At 41.8% G+C, this 26740-nt stretch overlaps 1 protein-coding gene across 1 annotated transcript in view; it reads left to right on the top strand.

Moving 5' to 3' along the window:
- apc2 (APC regulator of WNT signaling pathway 2) overlaps positions 1 to 26740 on the top strand; it is a 244093-nt gene that overhangs the window by 114372 nt on the left and 102981 nt on the right. Inside the window, exons 3-5 of the mRNA XM_063032030.1 lie at positions 3582 to 3672; positions 15280 to 15472; positions 21379 to 21487. Coding sequence (XP_062888100.1) covers positions 3582 to 3672; positions 15280 to 15472; positions 21379 to 21487 — 393 coding nt within the window. The remainder of the gene's footprint in view (positions 1 to 3581; positions 3673 to 15279; positions 15473 to 21378; positions 21488 to 26740) is intronic.

Below are 26740 nucleotides of genomic sequence, written 5' to 3' on the forward strand. Positions count from 1 at the left end.
ATGGCCTCAAGGAGATATAGACAGCGTTAGGGCAGGGGTTCCCAACTTGGGGCCCATAGACCCCTTGCTTGATGGCATTAGTTCATGGCGTAAAAAAGATTGGGAACCCCTGGGTTAGGACATAGCAGATGGAATGTTAAGTGTGAAACTATCCACTATGGTAAAAAATATAGAGGTGGCGAACTTGTTAAATCTTGAACTGTTGGTCATTGTGTTCAAGTGGGCTTCAATATCCTTGTATATGTATCACTGAAAGTTAATGATTGAGTAGAGCAAGCAATTGCAAATGCAAATGACACTTTGGCCTTTACTGTAAGAAAGTTTGAATACAAAGGGAAACACATCTCAATGAAGCTATATCGAGCCCTAGTGAGGCTGTGGCTGGAATATTGTGTACAGGTCTGGTCTCAATATCTAAGGATAGATAAGGAAGTGCAATTAACATCATGGAGATGGTGTTTTGTCCAATACTACTAAGCAAACTGGACCTATGTTCTCTTGAGTTTAGAAAAAAGAGGAATGAGCTCATTGACAATTCTTACAATACTTCATAAGATAAATTCAAGGATGTTTCTTCTGGTAGGAATTTGTGGAACCACTTGAAATAGGGGATTGGCTATTCATCAGGAGAAATGAGAGGGCAAAGAGGATGAATGGTTTGACAGGACTGGAGATGAAAGGTTGAAGGGAAAACTGCTTTATTAGGGCTAATTAGTTGGTAGACATCACAATTATACTCCAAGTCCAAAGCCACAAATGATTCTTTTCAGAATCTTCTGTACTTATTTTAAGTATCCACACCCCTAGCATTTTGCTTTGATTCGTAGATTTGTAGAGGATATTGAGCTTTCTACTTGGTTTTATTCCTGAATCTCTCTGCTTGCTCAAATGATTTTCATTTGGAAAGAAAAGTGCCCAAAGTCTACATTTTCACTAAGCCTTCAATTTTCCCTCATAATCTTTCATTTTCCATAGGTCATCATTATATGTTGTTGATGGGCACATTTCGATCATTCCAGCACAGACGCAGGTCCTTTGGCCTATCTAGTCCATGCTGAACTATTACTTTGCCTTGTCCCATTGACTTGTACCTCAGACATCCCGCTTCTCCCAGAAGTTCCGGGAGTCTCCCACGTATTAATAGTGGCTCCCTGATGCCCGCAAATTATATACAATGTCCTGGAAATCAACTTTTCTGAGAGCAAGTAAGCGAGAGCGACCACGAGAGAGAGAAAGAGAGCGCGTGCCATGGGAGAGTGTTCCAAAAAAAGAAAATATAAAACGTACATCACCCCAGACTACACTAAAGTGTAATCCTGCCTAATAGGGGTCAAAAATAATGACAGTGTTGCTCGCTGCACTATTTGCAACAGTGACTTTTCTATTGCCCATGGTGGGTTAAGACTGTAAAAGACGTGTTGAGGTGAGTTTAACAGGTGTCATTCGTTCATTAGCAGAGCTAACGTTATTTAAACTAGCTGGCTAGCTGCTCAGGAGCTACTCTATTGCAGACATCCCACCTCTCCTGGAAGTTCTGGGAGTCTCCCGCAAATTGACGATGCTACCTCCGTGAAATGAGTTTTTGCAGGGTGAGATGTCTGGTACCTGGACCATAGCCCTCTTCTGGGCACCTCTAGGCATACCTCTGTATAAAGGATACTACACAATATAGTTTAATTTGACATCTACAGGTACAGTCACACTTAATTTTCTTCTATTAAATCAAACACTGTTTTGGATAATTATCAACTGGAGTCTGTTTACTTCAGAGATTTCCAGAATCTCACTCCTTAATAAAGGTTTTTAAACTTAAAAACAGACTGCTTTGATCCTGCAGTCTGTGTTTAAGATTAAAGTCCTTTTATTGATCGTTATGCATGAGTTAAATATTTCTACTAGACTTAGTGTGCAGGACAGTCAAACCAACACAGTGCAAATTATTTTAAGTCTGGCTGTGAAATGACAGGTCTCCAGGTAAAGCTGGGATTTCTTAGCACTCCATTTTATTCTCCCAATTCATTGAATGAAGAGTGATACTGGATGAAGATTAAACATGTTAGGTTAAAAAGCACCCCCAACCCCTTCCCGTAAAGCACCAGAAAACACAAATGCCAGAATGCTTCAAAGGTTGGCTCTATTTCACTGGCGTTGCAGTTTGAGGACGGCTTCACTGTTAGCCGATGCCAGCATGATGCAGCATTTTTGGGATTTTATTAATGCGTTGCATCAAAGTTCTGAAATTACACATTTAGCCTTTTGGGTGTTGCCTAGCCTCTGGTCGCTGTTGGCTGCTGCTTCTGGTCTGCCGATTGGAAAGGAACAGGCCATAGGCTTGAGTGCAGATGCATCTTGTTCTGACACAGCAACCTGAGTCACTGCAGAACAGAGGACCATCTGCAGAGCAGTTAATAGAAGCCAAATGTGGAAAGGTTTTCCATTTAAGTGTCTTTGGCTTTTAAGTAGAGATGTAAAAAGTGCAGCCGGGCAGCTGCTGTGTACACGTGCGGTGGCTGATGTCACAAAGCTCTCCTTTCTGGGGTGGTTCTTACTGCTTGCATTTATTGGACTCTCAGTTGTAACGCTGTGGAATTAAACCAGGCACCGAGCCTGTCATTTGACCTCTCCAATATACGCAGCACTGTGCTTTTGAAGAATCGTTCGCATTCACAGATACAGAGGCCAGGTGCAGGAGCAGAATTTTTAACAACAAATAGAGGGAAAGCATCATCTTCTGAAGTGTTCACAAGAAGGGAATTCCTGGAGAAAATTTGATGGATATGTTGATATTGTGTTTGGAATCTTCGGCTAACAACACCGACTGGTGCTTTATGAAATGTATAGTTTAATCTCTGGAGTTAAAAACACAGGTTGAAAGTCCATGACAAATTATACCGGATTATTTCTGCGGCTGAAATTGAATGCTTCGACTTTGTTTTATGCTAGATTTAAGAGAAATGGCTTGTTTCATTACTTCAGCTTGGCAGGTGCCCACTCCACTATGCAGTGCCTCTGTAGCAGAGGATGGATTTAGTATTGATTTGTTGCCACGGCAATGATGTATGGCATATTTTGTAGTGGACGGAAAATGAAGTAAAGGATTACAGGATCAATACGAGGACAGTTACATTTGCAAGGGCACATCGCTTTATTACAGTTGTTGTTTTTGTACTGAGTCACGGGGCATAACATGAAAATAACCCAATGCAGGCACTTGACGTCCTGACCATTCATCAGTGAAGACAAGGAGATCACTGGGGCAGCCCTGATTTGCGCGTGTCTGCATCATGTATCTGTGCTCCAATTATTACTGCTATCCAATACTGGCTATTAAAGATAGAAGAGTTTGATGCCACAGGGTGTGGCGAGTCACCCTCGGCATTTTCAAATTTGGCAGGAGTTGAAAAAGATGAAAGTAAAAGTGACGCGTGAAAGCTGTCACATCAGTACGGGACCTTGCTGAAAGCTTCTTCCATTGTGCATTCTGCTGGCGTGTGCTTCATTTGTGTGCGTGTGTCGCTGTGTTATGCACCCGTTACAGCAAGATGATAGGTATATTCATTACACTCAATTATCTACTCCAGGAAATGCTGAAGCATCTTCAGACCAAGCTGGAGCAAGAGGCTAGCAACTTGGCTTCTACTGGAAGGACTGAAATTCTGGACCAGCTGAAAGGTAGGATGCTCTCTCTTACTTCAATATGCACCACTGAGGCTAGAAATCTGTAGAAATATTTACATAGCACCTTTCGCCTGTTTCACTTTCGAGTCACTGGGATATCCTTGAAGTGAAGTTATCTTTGCTTATTTTCAGCTAATCTATTTAATATACAAAATTGCCTAAACACATTGCAACCCAAAATGGTGCATTCACAATGGGCTGGCTAAATAGCCTTCTTCCATGTCATCATTCCGTCTGCTTTCAGAGTTGAAATTCAAAGGTGCTGTTATGTTATTTGGAGGAAAAGCAAGTGAATTAAACCTGGTGTCTTGGCCAATATTTTCTGTCACTCATTCTTTGTTTTTTTTGTTTCGTGGTTGTCTGTGAAGAGTAAGAATTTCAGGTTGTGTGTTGTATACATTCTCTGATATTAAATTGAATCATTGAACCATAGAATCATTCAACTAACATCACTGAAAACTGAGTCCTAATGAAGGGTTTCAGCCAAAAATATTGACTGTTTAATTCCTCTCCATAGACGCTTCCTTACCGGCTGAGTTCCTCCGGTACTGTACATGTGTAACTCTGGATTTCCAGCATCTGCAGAACTTTGGTGCTTATCCCTGTTCTTTATCTCATTGCTCTTCGAGGGAGTTTGCTGTGTACAAATTGGCTGTGTGTTTCCTGTATTAGTCATAGTCATACTTTATTGATCCCAGGGGAAATTGGTTTTCGTTACAGTTGTACCATAAATAATTAAATAGTAATAAAACCATAAATAGTTAAATAGTAATATGTAAATTATGCCAGGAACTAAGTCCAGGACCAGCCGATTAGCTCAGGGTGTCTGACCCTCCAAGGGAGGAGTTGTAAAGTTTGATGGCCACAGGCAGGAATGACTTCCTATGACGCTCTGTGTTGCATCTCGGTGGAATGAGTCTCTGGCTGAATGTACTCCTGTGCCCAACCAGAACATTATGTAGTGGATGGGAGACATTGTCCAAGATGGCATGCAACTTGGACAGGATCCTCTTTTCAGACACCACCGTCAGAGAGTCCAGTTCCATCCCCACATCACTGGCCTTACGAATGAGTTCGTTGATTACTGCAAAGATGAATGTACTTCAAGAGCAGCTCAGTGACTCTAAAGTGAAGTAGGTGCTAGGTGCTATGTAAATACTTGTTCTTCTGGTATAACAATTCACTTCAGATACTTGTCCTTGGTTTAAATCACGTTAAAGTAATTCCATTAACTGCACTGTCGTTACAGCCTAACTTGTTCAGACAATGATTCTAACAGAATGAGGATCCTTATTCTTAATGTGAATCAAGTCAGATTCTTCCTGGTGACCTTTTCTGAGGTTCTCCCTATAGTGACTGAAATGTCAGCAAATCCAAGGTTCTTACGCATGCACTGCAAATGCAAAGGAAGAGATCTAAACCTGATCCTGTGATTGCTGCCAGCCATTTTCTGGCATCAATCTGTCATTGGACAATTGATATAGCCCAGTAGTGGAGTGCCATCACTGTGAGATTGACCTGAATCTATCTTGGGGGAATGGCTCTTGGATCCCGTGGCTGATTAGAGTTGGCACAAGGTCAGTGATCCCATTGATTTCCAAGGAGCTGAAAAGTAAGAAGGCAAGTTCCTTCTTGAAAATATTCAAAGTTTAAGTTATTTAATTAATTAAAGTGTTTTTGTTTGTTTTATTTTAGCAGTCTACGTTAGCAATGTTATGTATTCAATTTTAATAGATTTTAAGAGTTTTTGAATGACAGAAATATTTTTAGTCCCTAATGACTTTGACAGCCAGCAAAGCTGAGTCCATGGTTTCAGAAACGCTACAGGAAAACAGGAAATCTGTCACTTAGAACCTCATAGTTGATCGCCAGAGTAATTTGGCTTCTAAGATTTATGCCCTGCACTCAGTTCAGGAAAGCTTGGGCAACGGTTGAATACAGACAATGGCTGTATCAATGAAATTTGGGCTATTATTGCAGTCCCTTACTCATTAATGGGGATGTCATTGTGTTCCTATCATTCAAGATTTGAACTATTGGACTTCGAATTGGAATTTGAACTTCCTTCATGGAGAGTGTGCACAACCGATTCCTCTGTGAGAAAGACCATTGACTAAACTCGTTCTATAACTGCACAATGTGCTTGATTGAGCTGATACCTCACTCACTTTGTTTGGTAAATGGTATCTCTACAAAAGACTACACAGCCATCTGTTTTCCGGGTATATTAGTTGCCAGGAAGACTTGCACTTATCTAGCATCCCTCACAACTTCAGGACATCCAAAGTGCTTTGCTTTGTATTTTGAAGCACGCATGGATATGCTGTTGACATGGTGGTAGGTGAGCTATGAAAAAAGTGCAGATGAGTATAAGCCAGATGGACTATCACTATCAGGCCTGTTGAAAAGAGACCAAAGAACTCAGATTCGGATTTCACTGTATGTTTTGATGTACATGTGTTAAACAAGTGAATCTGACTCTGAGTACAGACTAAGGGAGGCTTTCTCCTGATAGTGGCATACCAAATTCAACACCTACACTGCAGTTCACATCTGGACTGTTTAGTCCCATAGTTTTATACAAAGGTATAGACTCCTGTGAAAAATCAATCCCTGTGTGTCTCTCAATACTCGTGTAACCCTCTCACTGGGCTCGTTTACAAATTCGGCTAGTGAGCTACCTTTTGCTAACTGCCATATCACTCAGTAGTGAGAAGACTACCTTTCATAAACATAAGTGTCTACGGTTGGTAAGATTTCGGGTTCAACCAAACAGGAATGCCGTGATGTTCCGATTAAAGAAACCTCAATTTGAGCGAATGCTGTGTAAGTACTGCCCATACACAATTATCGGCCAGCAAAAAATAACAGATCGTACACCGCATAAAATTATAAAGAAAGTAGATTTGCTAGTTTCAGCTTTATCAAACAGTTATTAAGAGGAAGAAAAGAAAGAAAAGACAATAAAGAGGGCCCATTACAGTTAAACCAGTCTAAATGTGCTCATGAGCATTGGAGCTCATCTCTCCCAAAAGCTGGTGTAACCGTTACTCACGGCGTTGAATTCTCATCGCCAGTCATCGGTAGAGCTTCCCATCTTGGACTCCTTCATCTTGCAAAGCACTCTTTGCAATTGCGTCTTCCCGTCGGATCGAATACTATGGGTGTCTCTCCCATTCTTCTCTTTTTCGCATCTCCTGCCAAAGAACCACATATCAGATTACGGTTCTTCAGAAAACTCTTCCCCACAGCTCTCTAGAACCTTCTCTCACATCCCACAATCCTGGCTGGCTGACTCAGTTTCCTAAGTTGGACAAAGTGGATCCTTATCTTGGGGGGGGGGGAATGTTCTCTTCCCCCCCCCACTTTTCCTAGCTGAAGCCAAAACACACTTTCCTGCATGGCACGCTGCTTTTACAGAAAACTGCTAATATAAGCTACCTCACAGCATAGCTATAGACATCTTAACCAGGGTATCACACTATTTACAGGAAGTGCACCTTTTATCCCATGGGCTTATCTCTGGAATTCAGTGACTGGAATTTTTTTCTCAACTAATGGGAGCAGGTTATCAGCTTATGCAAACACATTAGTACAATTATAAAGCTGCTTGCAAAATGTGTTTAGTCAATGCCCTTTCTCCCAGAGGAAGCAATTGCAGAGAAAAATGAAATTATGTGGTATATTATGCATAGAAATATCACATCTGGTCTAATGTATTGATATATATTTCCATTTGACCTGAAATAAAACTAATCTCATTAACTCCACTCAGAAATTTACACTGTATCTACTTGACATAGATTAAATTGTTCCCTAGGAAAAGAGTACAATCGACGTTTCGGACCGAAACCCTTTGGCAGGACTGGAGGAAAAAAGCTAAGGAGTAGATTTAAAAGGGGGTGGGGAGGGAGAGAGGAAAACCAGGCGATAGGTGAAACCTGAGATAAAGAGCTGGGAAGTAAATTGGTGAAAGAGACAGAAGGCCATGGAGGAAAGCAAACTTATCCCTGTGAAGAAAAAGCATTTCAGGATGTAGGTCTATTGCATACATTTCTCTGACGTTAAACTTGACCGTTGAACCTTTGAAGTGGAGCAAGTGCCACACCTGCCCCTACCCCTCCTCCCTCACTATCACTCAGGTGTCCTTCCAGGTGAGGCCACACTTCAGCTGTGAGTCTGTTGGGGTCATATACTGTGTTCGGTGCTCCCAGTGTGGCCTCCTGTACGTCAATTGGGAGAACATTTCGCCGAGCACCTGCTAGGAAAAGTGGGAGCTCCCAGTGGCCACCCATTTTAACTCCACTTCCCATTCGTATTCTGATATGTCTATCCGTGGCCTCCTTCACCGTCGTAATGAGGCTACACTTAGGTTGGAGGAAGAACACCTTAAATTTTGTTTCAGTAGTCTCTAACCTGATGGCATGAACATCCATTTCTCAAATTTCTGGTAATGCCCTCCTGTCCTTCACCATTCCCCATCCCCTTTCCTTCTCTCACCTTATCCCCCTGCCTGCCCATTGCTTCCCTCTGGTGTTCCTACCCCCTTTACTCTCTTCCATGGCCTTCTGTCTCTTTCACCAATTTACTTCCCAGCTCTTCACTTCATTCCCTCCCTTCAAGTTTCACCTATCACCTTGTGTTTCTCTTGCCACTCCCCCCCCACCTCTTAAATCCACTCCTCAGCATTTTTTTGCTCTTGTCCTGCCAAAAGGTTTCGGCCCGAAACACCGACTGTACTCTTTTCCTAGATGCTGCCTGGCCTGTTGAGTTCCTCCAGCATTTTGTGTGTGTTGCTCGGATTTCCAGCATCTGCAGATTTTCTCTTGTTTGTGATTAAATTGTTCCCTGTTACACTTATAGGACAAAAAAAGGTTTATTTCTTTAGATTTGAGTGTAACCTCAATGGTTAAAGCCTTAGGCATGAATCTATTGTAAGCTCGGAACAAGTTGGAACAGAAGGTCCCATATATCATGGCACAGTCTGCCCTGTGAAATATAACCAGTGGATCAGGGCCCTAAGTGGTCACTAAATTTCATTCCAGATGTTGCCTTTCAAAGTGCCTACACATTGCATAAAATAAGGGAATGGAAAATGAGCACTTATGATTTCTACTGACTGCACCAGTAACTATACAAGCTGATGACAATATGTTCATCACTTACATTCTAAATTCATTTAGGATATGCCTATTGACAGCTTGAGAGATAAGGATCTGCTTTTGGTCATTGGCACTATTTGGGCATTAAGAGTATTAGGCATACATAGGGCTGCCCTGCTGATACTTGGTTCCAAATTAGGGCAGGTTTCTGTCCTGACTCCAGCACCTTAACTAGGATGTACATGCATTTATCAGTAGAAGTCCTTCTGATGCCGCGGACTTATGCAGCTTTTTTCGCTATGCCACTTGTCTGACTGGTTGTTTCTTTGTTCCCTGCGAACTTCAAAAAGAAAACTCCGTTTTTTTTTCAAATTTCAAAAATATACTTTTTCATAATAATGCATAGAGGAAATACAATTTTTACAGGCCTTAGAGTTATTCTACTATCAAATCAATACATTCATTTACAATGTGTCACAGCCTCTGATATTTCCTCCTTAAGCACTACCCAAGACCTATTAGGCCATAAGACACAGGAGCAGAATTAGGCCAATCAGCCCATCCAGTCTGCTATGCCATTTCATCATGTCTGATCCATTTCCCTCTCACAGATTCACCACTCCCTGGCTCAAAAAATTCCTCCTCACCTCCGTTGTAAAAGGACGTTGCTCTATTCTGAGACTGTGCCATCCGATCCTAAACTCTCCCACGACAGGGAACATCCTCTCCACATCCACTCTATCGAGGCCTTTTAACATTCAATAGGTTTCAATGAGATTACACCGCCCCCACCATTCTTCTAAATTTCAGTGAATAAAAGGCTGACTGACTTCAATTGCTACTCATACGATAACCCTTTCATTCCTGGAATCAGTCTTGTGAACATCCTCAGAACCCTCTCCTATGTCAGCACATCCTTTTTGAAATAAGCAGCCCAAAACTCCTCATAATACTCCAAATGAGGCCTCACCAGTGCCTTATAAAGTTGCAGAGTTACATCCTTGCTTTTATATTCCAGTCATCTCGAAATGAATGCTAACATTACATTTGCCTTCCTCACCACCAACTCAACCTGCAAATTAACCTTTAGGGAATCCTGCGCAAGGACTCCCAAGTCCCTTTGCACCTTGGAATTTTGAATTTTCCCCCCAGTTAGAAAATAATCTATGCTTTGATTTCTTCTACCAAACTGCATGACCATACATATCCTGACACTATGTTCCAACTGCCTCTTCTTTGCCCATTTGCCTAATCTGTTCAAGTCCTTCTGCAGCCTCCCTAGTTCCTCAACCCTACCTGCTCCAAGGAGCCTCAAATGTGGTGCCTTGTCATAGGCCTTCTGAAAATCCCGGTACACAGCATCCACCAATTCTCCTTTGTCTATTCTGCTTGTTATTTCCTCAAAGAATTCAGACAGGTTTGTCAGGCAAGATTTTCCCTTCAGCAAATCATGCTGACTTTGGTCTGTTTTATCATGTATTGCCAAGTGCCTCAGAACTACATCCTTAACAATTGACTCCAACATCTTCCCAACCATTGAATTCAGGCTAACTGGCTATAATTTCCTTTTTTCTGTCTTCCTCCCTTCTTGAAGAGTGGAGTGACATTTGCAATTTTCCAGACCGCTAGTGATTCTTGAAAGATCATTAATAATCACTCCACAATCTCTTCAGCTACCTCTTTCAGAACCCTGGGTTATAGTCCATCTCGTAAAGGTGACTTATCTATTTTCAGACCTTTCAGTTTCCCAAACACCTTCCCCCTAGTAATAGCAACTGCACTCAGTTCTGCTCCCAGATACGCTTAAACATCTGGCATACTGCTAGTGTCTTCCACAGTGAAGATTGATGGAAAATACTTATTTAGTTCATCTGCCATTTCCTTATGCCCTATTACTACCTCTCCAGCAGTCTAATATCTACTCTTGCCTCTCTTTTAGTCTTTATATATCTGAAAAAATCTTTTGGTATCCTCTTTGAAATTGTTGGTTAGCTTACCTTCATATTTCATCTTCCCCAAAACTTTTTTAGTCACCTTCTGTTGGTTTTCATAAGTTTCCTATATCTCTAACTTCCCACCTTTTTTTGCTCTGTAATATGATGTATGTTTTGCTTTCGTGTTTGCTTTGTCAGCTACGGTAGTGTCATCCTGCCTTTAGAATACCTCCCTAGCCCTCAGTGTTCAATGGGCTGTGGTCATTCACCATAGAGTCTTTGTGTTAGTAGCACTCAGCTTTGGTGGCTCCCTCAGCACATGCCCCTGCTCCCTTAAAACCTCCTTGCAATTGGTGGCTAACAAGTTTTGAGTCCACCAAAGTTAGCCATGCACTAAGTTGAAGATCTTCCAGTTGAAGATCTTCTCAGTTTGCGTCCCTGGGAATAGTCCTCTTCTACACAGCTGTACAAGACAAACCTCACCAAGACAACATCATTGCATCTTTCTCCAGTCTGCAACTGTACAGTCCATGACGAGCTGGGTGATCAGTTCATCCACACTGCAGCCAACCCAAAGGCTGCACCTGGTGAGACTGGGAGTCTGGCTATGCAGGAAGGATCTGGAGGGTAGGGCCCCTCTTATGCCTTCGAGGTACAATCCTGATATTTGGTAGAGTGCTCTGTAATAAGGCAATCTGACAAATAAAATTGAGAGTCAGCTGGAAAAATCATTCCACAGGATCCACCATGTCCTTCTCTCACAAGGCCTGCAGATTGTTCAGTGATGACAACTGCCTAATGGATTTGTGGTCAATAGTGTTTTTCTGCAGAAACTTTTCTGTGAAGCACAACTTCGTGTGGCAACAAGGCCATGTCTATTCATGGCAACATAATGGACAGGTGGAACATCAGCACATGACACCTGGTGTGCTTCAGTTCAGTGCACAACTTCATGCAAACACACACTTACGGTGGCCATCAGATTGAGACAAAGCTGGGTCGATCTCACTGCCTTTCATTGTGACCTTATGGACTTGATCCATCCTAAATCTCCAGATGAAACGGAAGATGACTCAGGTGACTGCACTGTCCAGGCTCTTCTCTGCCAGCAAAAGAGAGCATCGCTCCCACGTTCCCAATCTATGTTGCATCTCGGCTATCTGCTCCTGTCAGTTCTAACCACACACTATGGCTTCTTGACCATGAACCCCAGCACATTTAGGTTGTCAGACTTGATATCAGTTCAAATTTGTTTTTCACTTAAAAAAATTCATCATAATATACATTCTTGCACCTTTTGTATCTAATGATGTGGCACTGAGTGTATGTTCATGGTCTTTTGCTGCTGTAGTCCATCCACTTCAAGTTTTGACATGTTATGCATTCAGAGATGCTCTTCTGCACACCACTGTTGTAATGTGTGGTTATTTGAGTTACTGTCACCTTCCTGCCAGCTTGAATCAGTCTGGCCACTCTCCCCGACCTCCCTCATTAACAAGGTGTTTTCACCAACAAAGCTGCCACTTACTTGATGTTTCTTTTTGTTTTTTTGCACCATTCTCTGTAAAATCTAGAGATGGTTGTGCGTGAAAATCTCGGGAGTTCAGCAATTTCAGAGATATTGAAACCACCCCATCTGGCACCAACAATTATTATACAGTCAAAGTCACTTAGATCACATTTCTTTGCCATTCTGATGTTTGTTCCAAAGAACAGCCATGTCTGCATGCTTTTATCATTGAGTTGCTGCCACATGATTGGTTAATTGGATGCTTGCATTAATGAGCAGGTGTAGAGGTGTACTAACAGAGTGGCCACTGATTGCATATTGGAAATGCAATCAATAGACATCTTTCTCTACCTTAATCTAATCATCTAATCAATACATGTGTTGGTGTGTGGCCAAGTGGTTAAGGCGTCAGTCTAGTGATCTGAAGGTCGCTAGTTCGAGCCTCAACTGAGGCAACGTGTTGTGTCCTTGAGCAAGGCACTTAACCACACATTGCTCTGCGATGACACCGGTGCCAAACTGTGTCGGCCCTAGTGCCCTTCCCTTGGACAACGTCAGTGTTGTGGAGAGGGGAGACTTGCAGCATGGGCAACCGCCGGTCTTCCGTACAACCTTGCCCAGGCCTGCGCCCTGGAAACCTTCCAAGGCGCAAATCCGTGGTCTCACGAGACTAATGGATGCCTATAATCAATACATTTTATAGAATGTTCTTCCTTAAATAATATATTGACAAAGTATTTGACAGCTAATGCACTGGACCCGGCCCGTCAACGTCCAGTGGTACAGGATCCTGGACTGTAGTCCTTCACAAACCCTTTCCAGTCGCTGCTCTGAGCCCCAACACAGCACTGAGCATCTAGAAAATGCGACATAGAACATTCCAGCACAGTACAGGCCTCTTGTCACACAATATTGTGCAGATTTTTTAACGTTCTCTAAAATCAATCTAACCTTTCCCTCCTACATAGTCCTTCGTTTTTCTATCACCCATGTGCCATTCTGCACCGGCTCCTTGGAATATGTCAGACAGAAGTATTCATCACAGCTCGCCTTATACTGAAAGCTGGAAAGTTTTAGGTAGATCAAAGTTTGTCTTTCATAGGATTGATGTCCTTCCAGCAACTCAGATGTCCGCAGACATCCCAGCTCTCAGGCTGACAGCTGCCGCTGAGCCTGTGACAGGAGAGAAAATGGCTGCCAGAGAAAGGTAGAAGAATCAAAGACTGAAAATTCTGGAAAATCTCTGTAGGTCATGCAGCTTCCTTTGAAAGGGAAACAGTTAAAAATTTCAGGTTTGCAATTCTTTCTCAGAATGGCAAAATAAGAATTTTTGATTGCATTAAATTTTAATGATTTTTAATGTTTCTGAGTGCATTTTTTAATACTGTGAGAAATAATTAATAATTTATATTACCAGATAGCCAAAGTGATTTGAATTATTGTCAACAACAATGACATTCAATAAACAGTGACAGCTCTTTCAGCTGTGAATTTGAGGGTGAAGCCTCACCAGTTGAGGAAGCTGTTCTGTGAGTGGGAGACTATCTCTACTCCTGACTGCTCTCACCCTGCACTGAGCCAGGCTAAAGTGTTGGGAGGTGGGTCCCCAGCTGTAGACTGCGCCTAAGTTTCCATGGGTTCAGGGGCAGTGGAGACTGGTCTCAGGACAGATCTGCCCCATTGATTTCAATAGAACTGACTGAAGAGAAGGCAACGTAAGGGAGGCTAAATACTCTGACACTGGTTTGTGATAGATGATCCAATTCAACTCACTCTTCCTTAGACAATGTGATCTTAAAGAGACAAACCAGTAGCATCGTTCCCTGTCTGTTACAAGGTACAATATTCTCATCCTTATTTACAGGAACTATTTATTTCAAGAACAGAGGACCATGGGATCATTGAACTGGAGTGTCCATTTTGCCTTTTGAGTTTGTTGTACGTTCAATATTATGACTGTAACATTGTGAACCCCATCACATCCTGAAATGATTTTGCTTAACAAAAATCTCATCCTCACATCTAAAATTAACAACCTAGCCCTAATGGATCTTTGAGGAAGAAAGTGCGAAACATCAACTATTCTCCATGCATAGAAAATTTTCATGTCAGTATGGCATGTCTCTAGTATTTAGATTATCCCATTCATCATAGACAAATCAACAAGTTCAGTGGTTCCATTTAATCTCAGAGAATGAATACAGTATACAACCTGAAATTCTTACTCTTCGTAGACATCCACGCAACAGAAGAAAAACTCCAAAGAATGAATGATATAAAAATGTTAGAAACGCAATTAGTTCTGCCAAGAAATGTATACTCACACAGCATTGTGGGCTGAAGGGCCTGTATTGTGCTGTAGGTATTCTATGTTTCTATGCTACGAGCACCAATAGCTAGATAGGAGTGGCAGAGCATTGTACTCTGCAAAATACAGGAGGGAATAGAAATCAGGTGGAACTTTTAACTAGAGCCTAGTTTCATTGAAGATAATTACTAGGGAAGGTTATATGGTGAGTGATGGACATGTTGGACCATGATGCCTTTGAGATCCACAGGTTCTTTGGAAGTCAAGAATGAGGCACAAAACATATTGCTAAGCAATTTTTCAAGTGTTGTAATAACAAAGAATGACCAAAGAAAGACAAAGGAAAAAGCAGTAGTGGTCATCTCATACACTGGAGATAAGACAAATTGCAGTGATAAGAATTAACCTATAAAGTAGCCAGATTCAAGCAGCATGACAGCTGCTACTGGAAAGTATGAAGTTTCCAGAAAAATACAAAAGCAATTGTACTGTAATAACTGAATAATTCATTGAACAGTTATACAGTATGTATATAGGTGATTATATAAAAATACAAGCAAGCATAGGAAAGTTAAACTACAAGAAAAATACAGGAAAAATAACAATCCTACACCCTAACCCAACAGACAGATGAAGAATGTATTGATGGTGGTTTGAAAGATGGATTGAGCACCTTGACTGTATATAAATTTAAGCTTGTATCTACAAAAGGTTTCAAGTTCAAATATTTTTCTGTTTGTTCTGTAGAACTGAACACCGATATTGCCAATCTGTGTGACATAAAGTGGCAATCAAACATGGTGTGCTCAGGACAAAGCACATTTACGTCGGACCACACAGCTGAAAGGAACCTGGTACATCCTAGAGCACCACAGGTCCAAGATAACTTACCAGTGGCACATGGAAAGATGCAGCATCTGGCAGAACTTAATGAAGAAAGGTAATAAATTCGATAGCATGGGGGACTGTTCATTGTGTATCACTGTGAAATGCTGTGCTTCGCATGTATATAGTAAAAGATGGTCTTTCCGCCATTGAAAAGAATGGCCATTATATTTTATCAGACTTTGGACAACATACAATTAATCTTGAAAATTACAGCACAGAAAACAGGCCATTCGGCCCTTCTAGTCTGTGCTAAAACTTTATTCCACTCATCCCATTGACCTGCACCCAGTCCATAACCCTCCAAACCTCTCCCATCCATGTACCTATCCAATTTATTCTTAAAACTTAAGAGTGATCCCACATTTACCATGTCAGATGGCAGCTCGTTCCACGCTCCCACCACTCTCTGAGTGAAGAAGTTCCCCCTAAACCTTTCCCTTTTCACCCTAAAGCCATGTCCTCTCATATTTATCTTTCCCAATCTTAGTGGAAAAAGTCTACTCATCCTTTTGACACAAAGTAAAACTTTCTCATTCCAGAAAGAAGTGGCCTTAGTTTAGGTATAATAGCTATGATCTGGAATGGAATTCCTGAAAGGAGGGAAATTTACCAGTAATGGCTGAAAAATGGAGCTGTGGGGAAATGGAGGAGCTGAGTGGGACTCATTGAAAAGCTGTTTCAAAGAACATGATGGTCCTTTCGTACCGTGTGATCCTTCAGTCAACGAAGAGTAGAACCAAAAAATAAGAGATGAGCTGATATAATTTTACACCACATTTCAAATGATGGAATGCATTACTTTAAGTTCCAATTGATGTCAAGTCATCTGCAACATTCAGAAGGGAATTAATTAAACAGGAAGAAAATATTCAAGGAAATGAGAAATCATGGGAACAGAGATCAAGATTTGCCCACTTTGGCACAAAGTTTTATAAATTTTACATGGTTTCGAATGGGTGAGTGTGAATACTTTATAAAAGCAGGGAAGCTAATTGGACCTAAGAAAATAACAGGAGAATAAAATATTTACCATTTATGCATTAGCATGAACATTTTTACACAAAAGCACTAAACGTTCAGAATAATTTGTCAAGGAAGGGAAGAGTCTATTGGAGACAATTATGTTTGCTCATGCTCAAGGATTGTGAGTGTATCCTCCCAGGGTTTTGGGAGATAGGTTATATTGTCACATGTTCATCAAAACATACAGTCAATTCAAATCAGCAAGGATTGTACTGGGCCAACAAAGCATGCCCACAACTCACTAATCCGAAGCGAACATCTTTGGAAAGTGGGAGGAAACGGGAGCAAATCCACATGGTCATGGGGAGAAAGTAGAAACTTCTTACAGGCAGTGGTGGGAATTGAACCCCTTTCTTATAGCTGGCATTGTAAAGTGTTGCGCTAACCTTTAGACAACTCTGCCTCCCAGTGATTGGAACCAGCAGCTCATTTTTTGTGCCAGCTATGTGCTAGTAACCAAAGACAAATTTCTGTCATATTGAAGCCAGGTGTTTGTTTATTTATTATTACTATTATTTCTTTCTTTTCGCATTTGCAGTTTGTTGTCTTGAAGTCTAAGTTGGTGCGGCCTTTCACTGATTGTACATTGATTATTATTCTGTTATAGACTTACTGAGTATGCCTGCAAGAAAATGAATCTCAGGGTTGTATATGGTGACAGATATGTAGCTTGATAATAAAATTACTTCGAATATTTATTTCCTTGCGCGCATTCACCGTAAATACAAAGAAACACAATCAAATCAATGAAAAACTACACAACAAAAGGTCAACCAATGTGCAAAGGACAACAATTGTGCAAATACAATGTCAAAGTTTTAGATGACATGCCGAATCTTCACAAACTCCTAAAAAATTAGAGGGGCTGCCGTGCCTTCTTTGTAATGACACTCAGATACTGGGCCCGGGACAGATCATCTAAAACGATAGCTTTGAGGAACTTAAAGTTGCTGACACTCTCCACCTCAGAACCTCTGATGAGAACTGGTACATTGACCTCCAGTTTCCTCCTCCTATAGTCAATAATCAGCTCTTTGGCTTTGCTGACCTTGAGTGAGCGTTTATTGTTGTGGGACCGCTCGGCCACAATAGGAATTTAATAAGATTTAGGAAGGGTGAATCTCCAGGTAGAACCCCTGAAAAAGGGAGATGGCTAGTGAAACATATACATTGTACTGCTTATTCCCCAATAACTTTATGGTGAATCAAAATAAATTACAGTACATCCAGTTAACTGTATAACAATAGGCAATGTGATGTGCATTGAATCAAGTTCAATTCTTTTCCCGTTTATACTGTTAATCATTTAGCATTCAGGATTGTTTTGCTTTAACTATCATTTCTGTTATTCCGTGGGAACATCTCACTTTAATTCTAAATGGTCAAAAATATAACACAAAATATAAAAATACTAAATATAAACATATAAATAACCGTGGCCAAGTGGTTAAGGTGTTCGTCTAGTGATTTGAAGGTTGCTATTTCCTGCCTTGGCTGAGGCAGCGTGTTGTGTCCTTGAGCAAGGCACTTAACCACACATTGCTCTGCGATGACACTGGTGCCAAGCTGTATGGGTCCTAATGCCCTTCCCTTGGACAACATCTGTGGTGTGGAGAGGGGAGACTTGCAGCATTGGCAACTGCTGGTCTTCCATACAACCTTGCCCAGGCCTGCGCCCTGGAAACCTTCCAAGGGGCAAATCCATGGTCTCATGAGACTAACGGATGCCTATACATCTACCAAATAAACTATCATCTTCTGTTATCAGCAATACTATGCATCCAAACCATTATACTGTATCCTTATGGCACTGTCTCCACACAATCATACAAGCCATGTGGATGAAAACAGCCTTTTTTTCATGGTTTCAAACAAACCTATAACTCAAAGAATTATACAAAACATCGGAGAAAGAATACTCAACAATGTATTTTCTGAAACAGTGAAAACAATTCATTTTCTGAGAACATGAATGTGCCAATTTACTTAAAATTCCAACTCACTTGCCTTCATTTAATGATTATCACCTGAGTTTTAAAAGAGTTCCCAAGCAGTCCAAAGAATGCTTCTGTTGCTTTGAAAATACAACTTTGGAATTCAATGCTTCAATGGTTCCATTTAATATCAGAGAACATATAAAGTATACAACCTGAAATTCTTACTCTTCCATGAAACAGAAGAAAAACTCCAAAGAATGAATGATAGAGAAACGTTAGAACCCCAAAGCCCCCCTCCTCTCTCCCACGCATAACAGGCAGCAAAGCATCAACCCACCCCCTCCCTCTTCCCCCACTTGTTCCAGCAGAAAGCATCAGCCCCCCCCAACCTCCCACCATACAAACAATAGCAAAGCCCCCAAACCTTGATCTAGAATCCATCATTCCTCCCAACCGTTCAATATCTCACAGGTTCTCTCTCTCACTAACAAAGAAGAGAGAGGTATCACTCCTTCCACAGCGAGAGGGGAGGCCAACAGCTTGCTGTTTTGATGTTACAGTCTGCAGTGTCACTTTATTTCGAGTTCCCATGACTTGAGAATCAGTAACAAACACTCTCCCACCATCAAGACAGAGAGGGTGATTGCTCAAGTGCGGAGGCCTCTGACAGCCGCACCCACTGTCTCGATGTTCCGATCTCCCATGTCACTTCAGTCGGTGCCACTGGTGAGGAATTGGGTTGTCCACAGGGCTGAAAGCACACGTCTTCCAGGCTGCTTCTGGAGATATCGAAAGCGCTTGGCTGCTCCGCAAGTTCCAAGAGCGGGAATCCACTGCCCTGAAGAACTGCAGTTTGAGCGCAGATGTAGATCATGGACTCCGACAGGACCCCAGTTCGCCTTGAAAAGGAAAGAAGGGACGTTAAAGAGAAGAATTTAAACTGTTCGCAGATAAACTCGACTTATGTTTCAAGGGTGAAAGTGGAGTCTTGGTTGTTTCATACATTAGCCAAATGTGGTCCAACCACCAAGGCAAGTGGGATTAGACTCTCCCTGGCTCTCCACTCATCTTTCAACCAATTGGACAACAGCGTTACCTAGGTCAAGCTGCTGTTCATTGATTTCAGCTCAGCGTTCAACACCATCATCCCCTCAGAACTAATCAACAAGCTTCAAAACCTGAGCCTCTGTATCTCCCTCTGCAACTGGATCCTTGACTTCTCCATCGAGAGACCACAGTCAGTGCAGATCAGAACTAACATCTCTTCCTCACTATCTATCATCACAGGCACATCCCAAGGATTTATGCTTAGCCTGATGCTCTACCCTTTCTGAACTGTGGTCAGGCACAGCTCAAACTCCATCTATAAATTCGCCGATGACGCAGCTGTTGTTGGCAGAACCTCGTCAGGGTGTAGTCAATATTGACCAATTTGCAGGGCTCCTGACTTCAAGATCTATTACAAGTAAGCAGAAAGGTTCAGGATTACCACAGATCGAACACAGTGTCCTCCGTTGTCACTGTGTAGATCAATGGCCTCTCTGCTTGATCTTCCAATCAATCTCTGCAATCAGTGAAGCTCCTTGACATGAACCAATAATCACAAAATAAATAATTGCACAAATTTCAAGGCCGTTAGGGATTAGGGCCTCAGTGAGGAGGGCGATAATAAGCTGCAGAGAGCTGGAAATTTGGTCATCTCCATCATGGGCACTGACCTCTGTAGTATCCAGGACATCTTCAAGGAGCGATGCCTCAAAAAGTTGACATTCATCATTAAGGACCCCATCACCCAGGACATGCCTTGTTCTTATTGCTACCATCAGGAAGGAGGTACAAAAGCCTGAAGACACACACTCAATGATTCAGGAACAGCTTCTTCCTCTCTGCCATCCGATTTCTGAATGGACCTTGAACCCATGAACACTGAAAATAATACTTTTATTATTTTTATTTTTGTACTACTTATTTAATTTAACCATTTAATATATATGTACTTACTGTAATTCACAGTTTTTTTCTCTACTTTTATATATTGCATTGTATTGCTTTTGCAAATTCAACAAATTTCATGATATATTCCGATGATGTCAAAAATGATTCTGGTAAAAGTTTTGTATCTTTTTTTTATAGCTTTGGCATAATTGATTTGGAATCTTGATTGGCTGAACATATTAGCCATACTCCTGATTCAAAATGGATAGCAGCACCACATGATGTGAATTGCACAATTTGGTTAATAACGCATGAACTTAAGAGACGTGAGCAGGACTTGGATCTGCTACCACTCACTGTGATCCTGGTGAACTTCCACATCAACTCCGTTTTCCCTATCCTTTCATTATAGCTTGAAATGACCAAATAAACATTGATTTTAGTTTTGAAAATATTTAGTTACCCTCAGCCCAAAGAAAGAAAGAATTTCAAAGGGCCATGATCTATAAATGAAGTTAATTCTCTTCACCTCACTGACCTTGTACCTTGGATTTCTGATCAAGTTCATTAAGGCTTCTTCTCATTGTTTTACACTCCAATTCACCCACTAACCAGTACGTCTTTGGATTGTGGGAGGAAACCGGTGCATCTGGAGAAAACACACGCATTTCATGGGGAGAACGTATAGACTCCTTACAGAAGATACTGGGATTGAACTCAAAACGTCGGCACACTACCTTGTAATAATGCTGCACTAACCTCTAAACTACTTACAATATTACTTCAAATGATGTAATTCTCGTCCCAGCAATCAATTAATCAAGGTGTAATTACTGTTCCCAGTGAAATTCAAGCCTCGGACGAGGAAAGGACAAGATGGGTGAGGGTGGAGTGCGGGGGATGAAATAAAACATGGTGAAAATAATTGGATGATGGAGGGCTCCCAGAGATGAAGAAAATTTCCTGATCTTTAGGGGATCTCAGATTAAGCCAGGAAAGGTTTGATTTTCTGTGGAAGAGAGGGTGATTTGTCATTGATGCTGTTCTGTCTGTTCTTTCATAGGGCTCTGCTTCTTTCTGAGATTGAAAAGGAAGAGACGGAGAAAGCCTTTTATAGCGCTCAGATCCAGAATCTCAGCAAGCGAGCAGATGAACTGTCACAAATCAGAAGTGTGAGTACAGCAGAATTTGGAAACACACCCTGTGAATCTGGGTTCAGTCCCATCACCAAAAGCATTTCGATAGAACTGGGGAGATATGCAGCTCAGAATGAGTGCTCACGTCAAAGCTTCTTAAACTCTATCAAAAGGCCTGATTTCACAACCATCCCATTAACCAATTCCAGGCACTTATTCCTCTTGTGTAAAAAAAAACTTGCCCCTCACATTGTCTTTAAACTTCTCCCCTCTAACCATAAAAGCAAGTCTCCTGGTGTTTGAGATTTCTACCCTAGGGAAACGATTCTCACTGCCCTTTCTATGCTTCTCATAATTTAAAAGACTCTGAGTTGGCAAGTACCTGTACAGACACGAGTTCTGTTCTGTATTCTCATGATGATCTTTTTACTGTAATTCTAAAAACAACGAAGTTGTAAATCTCAATAGCACAAGGGATTCTGCAGGTGCTGAAAATCCAGTGCTACATCTGCAAAATGCTGGAGGAACTCAGCAGGTCAGGCAGTACCAACGGAGAGGAATAAAGAGCCAATGTTTTACCTTCCGGCTAATACTCTTTTTGCTTCTGCCCCCACCTTCTTATTTTGACTTCTTTCCCCTTCCTTTCAGTCCTGAAGGAAGGTAGCAGCCTGAAACATCGACTGTATATTGCTCTCCAGAGATGTTGCCTAACCTGCTGATTTTTCCAGCATTTTGTGCATGTTGCTCAAGTTCCTACATAAGATGCTGGAGGAACTCAGCAAGTCAAGCCTAACATCTATGGAGAGGAATGAACAGCCGATGTTTCACCAGAAAGGAATGAACCGCCAGTATTTCACCTGCCAGCCTATACTCCTGACCCTCGTCCCACTTCTTCCCCCTTCCTTTCCAATCCTGCTGAAGGATCTCAGCCCGAAGTGTTGACTGTTTATTCCTCTCCATTGATGCTGCCTGATCTGCTGAGTTTAACCAGCATTTTGTGCATGCTATCCATGTTTTAAGACTCTCCCAATGTTGATCCTGATGAGGTCACCAGGAATAAAAGATTGGATGGATATAAAACTCACTGACCCATTGTTCATTATAGCACAAAGTCCACATTTCTCCCCAACATCAAAACAAAAACTGCAGATGCTGGAAGGTTGCAATATATGTGAAAAAAAGCAGAAAATTCTGCAGGGTAGGCAACGTTAGTCAAAAAAAACTAGAATTGGCTTTTCAACTCAAGGATCCTTTGTAAGAACTAAGAAGGAGATAAAAAAAACAAGTTAATTTTAAGGCGGAGAGGTTAAGGATGAAGGGAACATTCCTGATACGTTGAGGCCAGGGTTGCCATGGTGATAGGCTGTTGATGGTGTAATCATCAATGAAGGGAGAGGCAGAGGGAGAGGGGGGAGGGGGGAAGAGAGGGAAAAGAGAGAGAGAGAACATAAGGAAATGGAAAGTGCAAGATGAGAGTAGTTAAAGACAAAAACATAATCAAAATAACTCAAGGTACACACACAAAATACTGCAACTTGGACAGCATCTATGGAGGGGAATAAACAGTTGATATTTTAGGTGATGAAGGGTCTTGACCCCAAAAGTCGACTGTTCATTCCCCTCCATAGATGCTGCCTAACTTGCTGACTTCTTTCAGCATTTCGTGTGTGTTGCTCAAGCATCTGCAGGATCTTTTGTGTCCAAGGAACTTAACTCTGTGAAGTGGAGGTTTGTAAGAGAGCCGACAGAATAGGCTGTGACCGTGGAGAAAGAGCCTGAGCCACTGCTACAGATAAATTGACCCGCAGCAGGACTGACCAGTGCTGCCTCAAACAATGCTACAAGGTAAAGAAAGAAAGCTGTTGAATTCCATAATGAATCTACAGGACTGCGACACAGTCAGATGAAGATAAAGTGCTCTTCCTCAAGCTTACATTCGACTTCATTGTAACAGTGCTGGAGGTCATGGACAGGTCAGAATAGGGTGGGGAACTAAACTGGCAGGCAACAGGATTGCTCTTCTGGACTGAATGTGTCTGCTCCAAAGAGTAATCATCCAATCAGTGTTTGTTTCTTCAGTTTTGAGGATTTCACATTGTGAACTCTAAATAAAGTCATAGAACACTGGAGCGCAAAAACAGTCCCTTCAGCCCATCTAGTCCATGCTGAACTATTAATCTGCCTAGTCCCATCGACCTGCAGCAGGACCACATCCCTCCATACCCTTCCCATCCAGGTACCTATCCAAATGTCTCTCAAGTGTTGAAATCGAACCCACATCCATCACTTCCTCTGGCAGCTCGTTCCACACTCTCACCACCTTCTGACTGAAGAAGATCCCTCTCATGTTCCCCTTAAACATTTCACGTTTCACCCGTAACTCATGACCACTAGTTCTAGTCTCACCCACCCTCAGTGAAAAAAGCCTGCTTGCATTTACTCTGTCTATGCACCTCATAATTTTGTATACCTCTATTCAATCTCCTCTCATTCTCTACGCTCCAGGGAATAAAGTCCTAACTAATTCAACCTTTTGCTACACCTCAGGTCCTAAGTCCTGGATACATCCTTAAAAATATTTTTTTCTTGGCTCTTTCAATCTTATTGATATCTTTCCTATAGCTGGGTGACCAGCACTGCACACAATACTCCAAATTAGGCTTCACCAATGTATTATACAGCTTCAACATAATATCACAACCACTGTACTCAATTTACGAAGGCCAATATGCTAAAGCTCTCTTTATGACCCTATCTCCCTGTGACACCATTTTCAAGGAATTATGGATCTGTATTTCCAGATCTCTGTTCTACCACCCTCCTCTGCATTAAATTCCATCTGCTATTTTTCAGTCAATTTTTTCAGCTGGTCCAGATCCCATTGCAAGCTTTGATGACCTTCCTTGCTGTCCAATCCACAAATCTGCTGATCCAGTTTACTACATTACCATCCAGATCATTGATATAGGTGACAAACAACAATGACCAAGCACAGATCCTTGCGGAACACCACTAGACACAGGCCTCCAATCAGAGGTAACCATCTACTACCACTCTGGCTTCTCCCACAAAGCCAATGTTGGATCCAGTTTACAACCTCATCCTGAAACACCTTGACCAACCTCTCACATGGGACCTTATCAAAGGTCTTGCTAAAGCCTATGTAGACAACATCCACTGCCTTGCTTTCATCAACTTTCCTGGTAACTTCCTCGAAAAACTTTATAAGATTTGGTTAGACATGACCTGACACAAACAAAGCCATGTTGACTGTCCCTGATTAGTTCCTGTCTTTTCAAATACTATATATATGGTTCCTTAGAATACTTTCCAATAACTTCCCCACTACTGATGTCAGGCTCACCAGCCTATAATTTCCTGGCTTATTCTTAGAGCCTTTCTTAAACGACAGAACAATATCAGCTATCCTCTAACTGCCAGCACCATACCCACGGCTAAGGACGTTTTAAGTATCTCTGCTATTGGCCACGGAATCTTTGCGCTTCAAGGGAGAGGAACACTTTGTCAGGCCCTGGGGATTTATCCACCAAAATTTGGCTTAAGATAGAAAATGCCTCCACCTGTGTAATCTGTATAAGGTCCATGACTTCACTGCTGTGTTGCCTCACTTCTAAGGACTCTGCGTCCATCTTCCGAGTAAATGCAGATGCAAAAAACCCATTTAGGGCCCCCCCCATCTCATTTGGCTCCATGCTTAGATGACCACTCTGATCTTCAAGAGGACCAATTTTGTCCCTTGCTATCCTATTGCTTTTAATACATCTATAGAAGCCCTTGGGATTCTCCTTCACCTTGTCTGCTAGGACAACCCCATACATTCTTTTAGCCCTCCTGATTTCCTTTTTTAAGTGTTCTCTTGCATTTCTTACGTAGCCCCCTGGTAGGCCTCAGGCTTGCTCAGCTTGCTTCCGTCTAGGGTGAGCAGCCTTCGGCCCCGCGAAACTCTGTAATCGAGTTTGTGTAGATGCTGTGTGATGTACCCCACCACGCCAAATAACAGACAGTACCCCATATGCAATTGAATGATTACACTTTATAGATCTTACTGGAACTATGTAATTAATAGAGATACAATATAAAAGGAAAGTAAAAGACGCCAAACTTAACAAAGTTCAACCACTTCGTGCACAACCGTTGGAGCTCAATTAACGGAGTCTTCTTTCAATCATTCGATCCCCTCCGACCTCCTCCACCCGCCGTCTGGGACCAACCACGGTGGTCGACCAGACACTCCACACAAGTCTGTCCTTGTCTCTTCTCCTTGCTGAAGACTCTGGGCCTTGGACTCCCACTTGTGGTCCATTCTGTCACCCAGCTTACAGCATTGCGTCTCCTCTCTCTGTCCCCATTGCGCCTTCTGCCCAAAGCCTGCGCAAACAATAGCTTACAGACATACAAGAAAGAATAACATCTATCCCAATCGGCTAGCACATGAATACAATTCTCGTTATCAGTAATTATAACCCAAACAAGCTGCTAGAGAGAGAACCACTGTCTCAGCAGTTAACATCACAGAGAAGCCATTTTATTCTAACATAACAAGGAAGCCATTTTATTAGCCTTAGCAGTAACATAAAAGAAGAAACCCCTTACACTTATGCCTTAGGAGCTTCTTCCTACCTATACCTGCTATGCACTTCATCCTTCTATTTAAACGGTGCCTCAGAGTCTCTCAAAAACCAAGGCTGTTTAAACCTTTTATCCTTGCCTTTTGTTCTGACGGGAGTGTACGTACAAAATCTGTACACTCAAAGTTTCACCTTTGAATGACTCCCACTTACCAAGTATACTTTTGCCAGAAAACAACCCGTCCCAATGCATACCTGATAGATTCTTTCTGATACCATCAAAATTGGCCTTTTCCCAATTTAGAATCTCAACATGAGGACAAGAGCTATCCATCTCAATAATTATCTTGAAACTAACGCATTATGATCACTAGATGTAAAGTGTTGACCTGTACACTTGCCCTGTCTCATTCCCTAATAGCACTCTCTCTGGTTGGGGCCTCTATGTATTGAGTATAAAACCATAAGACATACGAGCAGAATTAACCCTTTTGACCCATTGAGTCTGCTCTGTCTTTCAATCATGACAGATCCTGTTTTCCCTTCCTCAGGCTCACTCCCGGCCTTCTCCCCGTAACTTTTGATGCAGTGTCCAATTAAGAACCGATCAAGCTCTGCCTTAAATACACCCAACAACCTGGCACTCACAGCTGCCCCTGGTAACAAATTCCACAAATTCACCACCCTCTAGCTAAAGAAA

This window comes from Mobula hypostoma, chromosome 24 (genome assembly GCF_963921235.1).
Source record: "Mobula hypostoma chromosome 24, sMobHyp1.1, whole genome shotgun sequence".
Classification (NCBI taxonomy): Eukaryota; Metazoa; Chordata; class Chondrichthyes; order Myliobatiformes; family Myliobatidae; genus Mobula; species Mobula hypostoma.